At 32.6% G+C, this 11,785-nt stretch overlaps 2 protein-coding genes across 2 annotated transcripts; both read left to right on the forward strand.

Moving 5' to 3' along the window:
• The first annotated feature begins 5,985 nt into the window (after positions 1-5,985).
• LOC145047695 (NAD(P)-binding Rossmann-fold superfamily protein) lies at positions 5,986-8,262 on the forward strand. The gene is made up of 6 exons (XM_078996034.1): positions 5,986-6,304; positions 6,857-7,009; positions 7,187-7,280; positions 7,349-7,431; positions 7,546-7,699; positions 7,779-8,262. Exons 1-6 carry the CDS (start codon positions 6,083-6,085, stop codon positions 8,012-8,014), a joined length of 942 nt encoding a protein of 313 aa, XP_078852160.1. The 5' UTR covers positions 5,986-6,082; the 3' UTR covers positions 8,015-8,262.
• A 1,815-nt stretch (positions 8,263-10,077) lies between these two features.
• LOC144997947 (NADPH-dependent aldehyde reductase 1, chloroplastic-like) lies at positions 10,078-11,283 on the forward strand. The gene is made up of 4 exons (XM_078957804.1): positions 10,078-10,226; positions 10,310-10,686; positions 10,770-11,125; positions 11,211-11,283. Exons 1-4 carry the CDS (start codon positions 10,104-10,106, stop codon positions 11,231-11,233), a joined length of 879 nt encoding a protein of 292 aa, XP_078813930.1. The 5' UTR covers positions 10,078-10,103; the 3' UTR covers positions 11,234-11,283.
• The last annotated feature ends 502 nt before the right edge of the window (positions 11,284-11,785 follow it).

Consider the following 11,785-nt stretch of genomic DNA (forward strand, 5'->3'; position numbering starts at 1 on the left):
TCACTTTACTATACTAAAACTATAGAAAGAGAAGTCGAATCATGAGAGACCGAAATGCTCGGGGGATAAGGAGAGAAAGACTCTTGAATCAAGAGAATGGTGCAAAAAATATGAGAGCCCAAAGCTTTTATTTATACTAATTAAATTTAAAAAAACTATTTTCCATAATTACTTAATGACCTTTTAGTTATATAAACAACTAAACACCCCTTTATAATACTATTTTAAATAGATTTAACGATATTTGTACTATAATGACCGCATTGTCGATACATTTCTAATGATATATATATATATGTGTGTGTGTGTGTACGTATATATGATTTATACTTTATTTTAATACGTAAATATGCTATTATAATTTATAACTCGTTCATACGAACTCCGTTTTTGACGTTATTTATATCAACGCGTAGGTGGAGACGTACTTTACAACTTTCGTTTAGACTCCGTCGGCTAATTTTGACTTTATATTTAAAGTTATGTTTTTAACAGGCCGGGACATGATTGGTCCGTTAAAATCTCATAACTTCTTCATCCGATGTTCATTTTTGTTTGTCTTTTTATCGTTACGCTACTAATAACGAGATCTTCGATTCTCGTTTAAGTTGTGCTGGCTAAAAACCGCTCGATATAATATTCGAATTTCAGGCTGTACACTGCTAATCCGAAACTTCGAAAAATCATAAATTCCTCATACAAAGTCAGATTTGGGCGTTCTTTTTATGGACGCTTTCGGTTTAACGTATTCTACGACTTTCTTTTAGATTGCTAAGGCTAAATCTCTCTCTATCGTAATTCACTATTTACGTTTCCCGGTATCGTGCTGGTTCCATCGCGAAACTTCGACGGGTCATAACTTCTTTGTTATAACTCGGATTTTGGCGGTCTTTATATGTACGAAAAACCTTATAACATATACTACAACTTGGTTAAGATTATTTATTCTAAATAATATTTTGCCAAAAAGTCATTTTCGACACTTATTGCCTCTAAATTGATTACCCCGGATCTACGAGCGTTACACTAACCAACCTCATTACTCACTATGAAGCTGAAAAACTATCACTCAGAAACATGCATGATGAAAGTTTGGAACACCAAAGCTATAAGAAGGAACTGATGACACAGATAGACTCCAAACCATCGTATGATAACTACCTGAGGATGCATCAACTGGTATTTGACAACAATTATATATGAGACTGCAAAAATGTTGAAGGCCAAAACGGAAATGGATAATAAATACGACGAACTTATCAACAATCTCAAAAAAGAAATCAAGAACCTCCCTGAAGACAAACACCCCTACGTGTAATATGTTTGTTTGTTTTATAATCTTTTGCTCTAAATAACATGTTGTTGAGTTAAACAGCTTCCTTTCCTAAATTTATATATAAGACCTATCCAAAAATCTCTTGTATGTTAAATATGCCTTCATCAATATAATACTATGTTACAATACATCATATAACATGAAAGAAGAAAAAATAAAGCGACACGTCGCCAATGTCGCATGATTCCCCTCTAGTTTAATTCAATTTGTAAAAATCTAAAAGACTTTTTTATTGCGCTAGTTGAAATAGCTTTTAGATTCTAAATCTTTTATTTACCTCAAAAGGTGTTTTTTTATTTAAAATGTTCCTACCGCCTTTTATTATTTTTCGAATTGTTAATTTATTTTATTTTTAACTAGAAGCAAAGGTACATGTTCTACTTTGTTCCTTATATTTGTGCAAATGCAAATGCTATTTGTATTTATTTAATAAATTGTATTTTTCTTTTATGCCGTAAGAAAGAAAGACGGCATAACATCTAGTTTCCGAGTTTTGGTAAGAAAAAAAAGGAAATAAAATATGAAGAAAAAAAGAAAGAAAATTGAATTTTGGTGTTCATGAGTTAGAAAAAAAAGAGAAGATACACCCTTATTCATAATCCATAAACAAAGACAAAGATGAAGTTCCAAACACCTCAAATTTGGAAGGAAAATTAAAAGAGAAGATCATGCATCCATTATCTTTGTTCTTTTTCTAATTTTTTCAAAAAAATAATTTCGAAAACAATTTTTTTTTCCCAGTTATCTCTTTAAGTTGAACTTATAAATAAAATATAAAAATAGAGAAACAATATAAGGAGAAGAAACATAGATTTTGAAGGAAAAGAAGCATCGCCTTTTCCTATAAAAGGGAGAAAATTCGTCTAGACGAAATTATGTGTATCAAATCCATACGCGTTATCCAAACAATTAAACATCATCAAACCCTAACCCTTAACCAAACCCTCTATTTATTTGAGCTAAGGGGAAATGACTTATAGAGGTAAGCATGTTTCAAAAACGTTCAAAAACCACCATGAAAGTTTGGGTTGTTTAATAAATACATCCAACTAAGGACTTTGTATAAAAAAACACCATCCAAGTTTATGTTTTGTTATAATTCCACCACTACTACCCGACATCTGTTGGTAAAGAAAAATTTATTACCGGCAAAAAATAATTAAGTAAAATAAAAGGTGAGATGGAGTTATTGCGTGGATTAAGGGAAATGGATTATGTGCTTAACTGGCTTAAGGGGGGGAGTGAAGCAGAGAAGCTCTCTAGGATTTGATCTTGGGTTCGGTTGATCAACCCTCCTTTGCTCGAATCGATTTTACAGTCGATCGATTTTCCATCCCTCTCCAGCTGATCGATTTTCCTTTCCTCCTCAGCCGATTAAAGACTTCAAATTGATTTTTACAAATGACCGATTGCCCCTGCAGCCAACGTTGTGGAACTCGTTACTCGGTACTTGTTCTGCCGACTACCGAGTAGTGAGTACTCAGGAGTACTCGGGGAGTACTCGGATTTGGTAATTCATGTATAAATAATTTTAGGGAAATTATAAATATCAAAATCATAAGTTAAAATCATAAGTTGATTGAAATATATAAAAATATTAGATAAATGTGAATACACAAAAACATAAAAACAAATAATTGTCTCACTTCGTGAGTAATTACTGAAAATGTAAGATATATATGTAGTAATAATAACATGTATGTGTTAAATAATAAATCATTCAGTATATTATACATATTAATCACTGAGTTTACCGAGCTTTACAACATTGCTCAGTTCAGGAACTAGCCAATCAGGGAGTACTTGAGATTATGTAACTCGTCTTAGTTAGGGGCCGAATAGCGAGTACTCGGAGGAGTAGTCGGCTAACTCGGAGAGTTTTACAACACTGCCTCTAGCCTCAATGTGACACAATTACACATGTTGACCAAATTGCCCCTATTTACCCTTTGCTTTTTTGCTTAAATATTCCCATATGAATTTGTTTAGTTTAAGATTTTAAGATTGAAAGTACCATTTCTTGATAGAACAAATTATAACAGCCTCCTCTGTGACAAAAATACCCTTGTTAAAGCATCGCACTTATGACATATTAAACTGGCCATGTATGTTAACTAAAATTAGATAAAGTGATGTGTCATGTGCATAAAATTTGGAGAATGGATATAACTTACAAGAAACATGAATTGCAAGTCATTTGTGTATTGAAAAGTTGAGATTTCTTAAATTGTATTAAAGATAATCAAAGTACCAACTTTGTTTATATGGAAGTGATATTTTTCTTTACCATTCTATACAAAACATTTCCTTTATATTTGTAATAATTTTCTTATTACTGGTAGTTTTTTCCTTTGCTTAATTGGAGTATGATAAAAGGGAATTGAATTTGATATATTCTCAAGTTATCCTTGCAGCCTCCTACAGCCTCCTCTATGACATGACTGCATCTGTTAACCAAATTGACCCTAACCCTTTGCTTTTTTTTTCTTTTAAAATATTCCCAAATTAATCTGTTTAGTTTAAGATTGAGAGTACATTGCTATTCTTGAATTTGGTTGAATAAGCCATTTTGTAGCACTCATAGCACCGGTTCTAGCATGTTATAACCAAAAACAGGAAAAAGAAATATTGCTTTTATACCCTTTATACCATTTATGAAAAAGAATGTTGATTCCAAAAGAAAAAAAGACAAGAAAACCCTTTTAATATGACATGAACAATTGAGTTTTTCAGCTATTTGTTTCTTAATTTGGTCATATGTAGACTCCATTTAATTTTCCCTACTCTTCACTTCTGCAATCTCCTCATCTTGTGAATTATTCAATGTAGAGTCCACAGACTATGAATTGGGAATGGCCTCATTTATCTTGATTCACTCTTCAACTGCTGAGGTGGTTGCTTCTGCCACCGTTGAAATGAAACCTTCTTGCTTTATGTACAGGAAGAAACATGACAGTGAAAAATGATAATTAATGTTGCTGCTAAACAACCTTCCCACTACATCTTACTGCCATTTCTTATTATCACTTCAATGTAATTTGAGAATTCGAGAGTGCATCCATAATTGAATATATTGTGCGTAGTACAATAGCTTAATATTAAAATTGAAAAACAGATAAAGGGCATAACAGTAAGTAAATGATAATTATGCCCTTTTATTCCTTTTGTCCCATTTGAAGAGCATTTAGGTTTGCATTAAAATCATCATTTTTTTTATATAAGATACATTGCCTTTCATGTATTCTTTTAAGTCATCCTTCAAATATCTTCACCTAATAATATGAGTCCTCCTTGCATTTTTGAAAGAAATTAACCAATGCAGGTGGCAAATATTGTAAGCCACATGTCATGGACTTCACTACTGTAGACGCAAGGGAAGCTAAGAATAGAAATGCACAATGAGGGGCAAAATTGTCCAACATCATAACAGAACCTTGCTAGAGCAATATAAGGCACCATAAAATCCATATTCGAGAAGGGTACCCCCAACAACAAGGATTTGCATGATCAATTTTGCTCTTTTTTTTTGGAAATAGGTGAGCTTGAGATGGAGTTTAATGATTCACAGGAGAAGCCTTGGAAGTTTGAAGAATTTGATCAACAAGAGTCATATGCAAGGAGTCGTATTCATCAGTTGTGAGCTTGTGCCCTAAATCTATTTATTGATGTGGATTTCTTAATTTGTTGAGTAGATTTGCCAACTCACCACCTAAATATACCAAATCAGCAAAATATGCCAACTCATCTACTCACCTGAAAGTGTAAGTTACTTCAAGGTGAGATTTGAACAAAATAATATTTTGTTTATATTTTTTATATAAACACCTTACTAAGATGATATTTTTTGAACAAGCCAAACCTGAATGATGTTTTTTTAAAGAATTTTAAAACATACTTACCCTTATAAGTCATTTTCCTTTTTGAGCTAAATGTAAATAAAAACAAACGTAATTTATTTATTTGTATATTATATTACCTCTCATTTGATTTAATCATTCATAATAAATGAATATAATTTTGTCACTTATCATCCTCTTATGTATTATGCCGCATGTTATTTTGTGTTCAATTTAGATTAAATTATATCTATGTGTTATTTTATCGGTTTTTCTCATTTTATTAAATTCCATATAATACTTAAATATAATAAATTTAATAATAAATATATATCTAATTCATTATTGCAACTTTACTTATAATTCCTAAATTTTTAAATTGAATCCACTTATTTTAGTTGTTTATTTATTTAAATTATTAGTTTACATTTAAAAGATAAATAAACACTTTAATTTTAACAATTAAATATTTTATTTTTCTTATAAATTTAAATTTTCTAAATTGTTAGATTTTCATACTTATAAATTCTTTTCAAATTTTCTAAATTGTTAGATAACTACAACTGATTTTTATTATCATAATATTTTTTTTAGTTTTTATCACAACATTATACTTTTACAAATATACCAAACTATAGCATTTTGTTTTCAGTTTTCATATACAAACATCATCCTTTATAAAGCTATATTATATTTGTATGTTGATTTTATAATTATGTAAAAAAAAAATCAAATCATAATGTTAATATAAAAAAATAAAGATATAATTTTAAACAAACAAATCAATAACATTTCATTGCAATGGAAAAACCGAAAAAGTTATGAAAGCAGAGTTACAACGTGGCTAGTACCTTGGTTGGCCGACTGGTAGCGCCACGTGAATGGTGCAAGTCCGTCCACGCCATACGCCATGCGAATTGCTTCTCTTCTTCACCTCTGCAACCTAACATCTTCTCTGTGTGAGTTCAATTCCAAAATGAAGCTTCATCTTCTCAACCGATGTCTATTCTCAACAGCTAACCTTACATCTATGATCAAATTAAGAGCATCTTCTTTTTCTACTTTTACATCGAAACGCGAACATGGTGTTTCCCTGGTGCAAGGAGCTTCAAGAGGCTTAGGGCTTGAATTCGTAAGTTCGAACACTCCCTACTCCATTGACATCTGTAATTGAATTTTCATGATTTGCATTAGGGCTATTCTTTTACCAGGTTATGCTTCATACCTCATAAGGGATTCTTGCCATTTTTTTTACAATAACGCATAAATTGATAACGAATAACAACAGGGATCCTATAAGCGTTTACAAAGAAACATGACTTCATGACTTTATTGTATGATGAAGTATTTTAGACTTAAACTTAAATGTACTTTTCTATCAGCTATGGAGTTCTTTCGTTATCAAGCAATGTAATTGTTCCCTCTGTTAAAAAGTAAATACATTGGCCTCTAAAGATCCGATGATTAATTTCACTTCAAATCTAGGTAAAATGTGATTAATAAGCTAAACCTTTTACATAATCATACTCATTCATGATTCATCCTAATATATTGATGTTTGATAATTAGAGGCATCAAGTATACAAATCAAAATGTTACTTCTTTCTTTATCCTATGTGATTATTTTAAATCGAGTTAATCTAAATATTATCTTCTTTGATTTTCTTGTATGTATGCTTTACAGGTGAAGCAATTACTAGTGAAAAACTCACAAGAACATGTGATTGCTACATGTCGAAACCCCAATGGAGCAGCAGGATTGATTGAGTTAAAAAACAAATTTTCTGAAAGACTCCATATTCAAAGGTTGGATCTTACCACTGAAACCACAATAGAGGTTACCTCTTGTCACTTTTCTTTCAACATGGAAATCTTGAACTACAAGAACATAATAAGTCAAATTTATTTCTTGTTTACAAATCTTCCCTTACATCATTTCACCTTTTAAAAAATTGAATCTGTTTTACACACTGATTAAATCAACTAACAAGACATTATTAATTTATTATTTCAGGAATGTGCAAGGGACATAGGTGAGAGACATGGATACTTAAATCTTCTTGTTAATGCATCTGGTATTCTTTCAATACCTGATGTTATACAACCAGGTATGTTTAAAATTTAAATTTATTTCAAATCTTTATTATCCCAAATTCATACTTGATTTTATATACAGAAACAACATTGACCAAAGTAGAGAGATCATCTTTGATGCTTGCTTATGAAGTCAACGCAGTGGGTCCTACTTTGGTGACCAAGGTATGACCATCTACTTACATACTTCACAAATTCACTATAAACATTTCCCCCTTTTTTTTTTTTTTGAATTGAGTAGTAGAATTTTAAATATTCCAAATATGAAAAAAAAAACAGCATATGTGGCCTTTGCTAAAGGCGGGAGGTGGAAGTGGGACCCAAAGAGATGTTGCTGTTGTTGCTAACATAAGCGCCAGGGTTGGGTCAATAGGAGACAACCGATTAGGTGGATGGCATTCATATCGAGCTTCCAAATCTGCACTTAATCAGTGTAAGGGAGTTGACTGAATGAGAGTAAATTACCGTTTTACCCTTGTATCTGGAGTTAAAATATATATATGATTCTGCAGTGACGAAATGTATAGCTGTTGAATTTGCAAGGAAGAAGGATCCGATTATATGCATTCTGTTGCATCCTGGAACTGTGGACACTGATCTTTCTAAGCCGTTTCAAAAGAATGTTCCAAAAGACAAACTTTTTAGTAAAGAATTCTCGGTGGAAAGGTTGTTGGGGATTATCAATAGCAGCAAGAGCCATGATAATGGGAAATTCTTTGATTGGGATCATAAGGAAATTACTTGGTGATTGGGAATTGAGGTATTTGATTATGAGTTTATGACTAATCTTTTGGTTATATATGGAAACAGATCTCACTAATACATGTTGAAATAAGGATTTATGACACTCATTGAAAAGATTTACATTATTTTAATTTGTATTTAACGTCATGAGTCATGACATTTGCTCGTATACAATGTTTTTAAATGTTGAGGAATAATATTGTTGACATGTCGTTTTGTTTTGTGACATGAAACAAATTGAATTGGCTTTCATTTCTTGTGTTCTTAGTTTTCATATTTTGTGTTATCAGCTTTTGTGTTCGTGTTAATTATGGACTCTAGTTTCAACATTTTTTCTAGTAACGAAACAGACGAAACCCTATATGTAAACAATCACAAACCAACGTAAGTATTGGTAGATTGTTTAGTGACGATCAAGTGATACGATTTTTATTATCCTACAAAGCGAACAAAGTAAGCAATCACGAATCAACACAAGTAGTACCTAATTAAGACACTATATAGGCTTAAAATTTATAAAGTTTGCAAGAATTGATTAATTTAAAAATCTAGAGTTTTTGGCACGATGAAAGATCAGGAGCCATCATTTCTTATTTTGGCCACAAGCCTTGACACATTCCTCTAATTTGGAAGGAACCAATATGGAATTGATTCAATTATGGAATTATGAATAGTCATTGGTTCAGTCAGTACAAAAACATAGTTATTTTAAACGATTTATTAGTTTACCAACGAGAAATCAAATATCTTTCTACATTTTCTTTCTACATAACCTCTTTATTTTCTTTCTACTTAACCTCTTTATTCGTTAGATCAATACAAGTGTCAAAATCAAGAAAAAATATTAAGAGAGATTTGATGGTATCCATTAATCCAAATGTTATAATATTATATGATTAGGAGGATAAGCAGGAAGAAAAGATAGAAGAATATTTATTTTTTCTTTACTAACCATTCAAGTTTTTGCTACAATCTATTTTTTCTTTTAACGATAAGATTATATATAATGAAAAACAAGACTTACGCAACAATAACAAAATTAAACATATATAACACTTGAAAATGACACCAATACCGACCATTTATAGACAAAATTACATAAATGGTATAAATGGTATGTGGTAAATCTTATCAGATATGGTTTTTATGGTGAATTTTTTTTCTAAAGATGGTCTCTAAGTTTAAAATTCATAAACACTCTTTTATGAGTCACTCAGTTTGTTAAGCACCATTAAATACATACCGTTTCTCTAAAATGACTAATATACCAATATTATAGATGCCTACTACGCGGGGATGGGTGGTGGTGGGGAAGATTATTATGAAAAAAAAAAATCGAATTATTTAGGGTTTTTCCGGTATCCTAAGGAAGAACTATTCTTCCCATTGTGAAGGTTTATCAAGATTGAGTTGATGATGTATGTGTATATGCAAAAAATAGGGTACCTTATATATGTTCTTGGAGATGTGCTTGGTTTGTATAACGTTTAGATTTTGTAATGATTTTTTTGAAGTATTACGTGCTTTGATTTGAATCTAATTTCACATTGGATATGTTTTTATTCATGAATCTGTTACATTTTGATAAATGGTTCCAAAATGTTGGTAATGTGGAATTAAGTTGGGATACATCAATATTATGGAATTGAGATGACGAATGGCTTAAAAGACCATTTGTACATGCAATTTCAAACTTATGGATCATCGTTATAAAAAAATTGCTTATATAGATCAAATTTTACAGGTTTACCAAATAGAGGTACCATTTATGTTATTTTGTCTTTGTTATATAAAACCATCAATATCCAGTGAGAATGGAATAGTTGGCAGTCAGCACCAATGCATACTCTTCTGACACGTAGAACATGAGAGTGACACCTATACAACTTGTAATCGGTGTAACTCGTTTATACATCCTGCAACTTCAACTCTACACCCGCCACGTGTATACCACCACATCTTACTTGTCATCACTTATCACCCTCTACATACCATGCACTCCCATCATATATATACAGCTCGAATCCATCATTTTCATCTCCAATTGAACTCATTTCATCTCTTAACTTGAATCAGAAACTTTTGCAGCAACAATGGCGACCGACGGTAAGAACTTCCCACGACAGAAACAGGATACGCAACCAGGGAAAGAACATGTCATGGATCCTATCCCACAGTTCATTAACCCTAATTACAGACCTGCTGATAAGCTCAAAGTAATATCCTTGTGCTCTTCCATTATATTTTCATGTTTGAGATTGCATCGATAGCTGTTCTTTGATCATGTGTCATCATGCAGGGTAAGGTGGCGCTGGTTACTGGTGGAGATTCCGGCATTGGAAGGGCTGTTTGTTATTGTTTTGCGAGAGAAGGAGCAACTATTGCCTTCACTTACGTGAAAGGTCAAGAAGACAAAGATGCAGCAGACACCTTAAAGATCATTAACGATTCCAAAACCAAAGATTCACAGGAACCGATTGCCATACCTACCGATTTAGGGTACGACGCCCACTGCAAAGCGGTGGTGGATGAAGTCGTCGGAAAATATGGTCGTATTGACATCTTGGTGAACAACGCCGCCGAGCAGTACATGTGTAAATCCGTTGAAGAAATCGACGAGAATTGGCTTGATAGAGTCTTTAGAACCAATATCTACTCCTACTTCTTCGTAACAAGGTAAAATATCAACAATATTCTTATATGGAAGAGATCGATTACAACTCTAGTTAATTATTAGGTTCGTACGTGTACATGCACAGGCATGCATTGAAGCACATGAATGAAGGAAGCAGCATCATCAACACAACATCAGTCAACGCCTACAAAGGCAATGCTTCATTGCTTGATTACACATCAACAAAGGGAGCGATTGTGTCGTTTATTAGAGGTCTAGCACTGCAACTAGCACCCAAAAATATTCGAGTCAACGGAGTGGCACCAGGACCTGTGTGGACCCCACTAATCCCTGCATCGTTTCACGAAGAGAAGACCTCCAAGTTCGGGTCGGAGTGTCCGATGGGTAGAGCCGGTCAGCCTTACGAGATTGCACCCTCGTTTGTGTTTCTGGCGTCGGAGGACTCTTCCTACTTTACCGGCCAAGTCCTCCACCCTAACGGTACATTTTCCGGTCACTTTTTACCATCTTTTTGGGGTATGTGTGCGTTGTTTGTTGTAAGTTGTAATTTTTCTTCATTTTGTAGGTGGGATGATTGTGAATGCTTAAAGGCTATATAGCGGCTATCTACAAGGGGGGAAGCAACTTTTGTGAAGCACTCTTTTCGAAGTCTTGAATATATAAATATGTGTAGTCGGTGTAATGTTTTTTTATAAATGATATGATCGTGTATATATTGATGTGGAATAAAATGTAGCACTTGAATGGATATTGGCATATTGCGCTCTCTGGCTCTCTTCGAGTCCATTAGTAAATCGTACTGCATGATAATTAAAAATCAGAATTTGTGTCGAGCTTGTGTGCGTTAGTACATTAAAGTAGGAATTTAAAGAACCATGGATATGTTTTCATTTGGACAATCAAGTAGAGATAAACTAAAATATCTAATCTATTGGACATGTTTTCATTTGGTCGTTAATTGGTACGTTTTTTTCTGTAATATCGATTATGTAATTAGGTTCATTATACTGTTCTGCCAATCAAAACTGCTTCCTTCCAACTTTTAGAAGATAGTATTGCTACCCTTCTTCAATGACTTGACGCTGTCTACCATAGCTCAAGTCTAAAGCTCTTCATATATACACTACTACCTTTTGTTTT

This window comes from Lactuca saligna, chromosome 5, assembly GCF_052625555.1.
Source record: "Lactuca saligna cultivar CGN05327 chromosome 5, ASM5262555v1, whole genome shotgun sequence".
NCBI classification, from domain to species: Eukaryota; Viridiplantae; Streptophyta; class Magnoliopsida; order Asterales; family Asteraceae; genus Lactuca; species Lactuca saligna.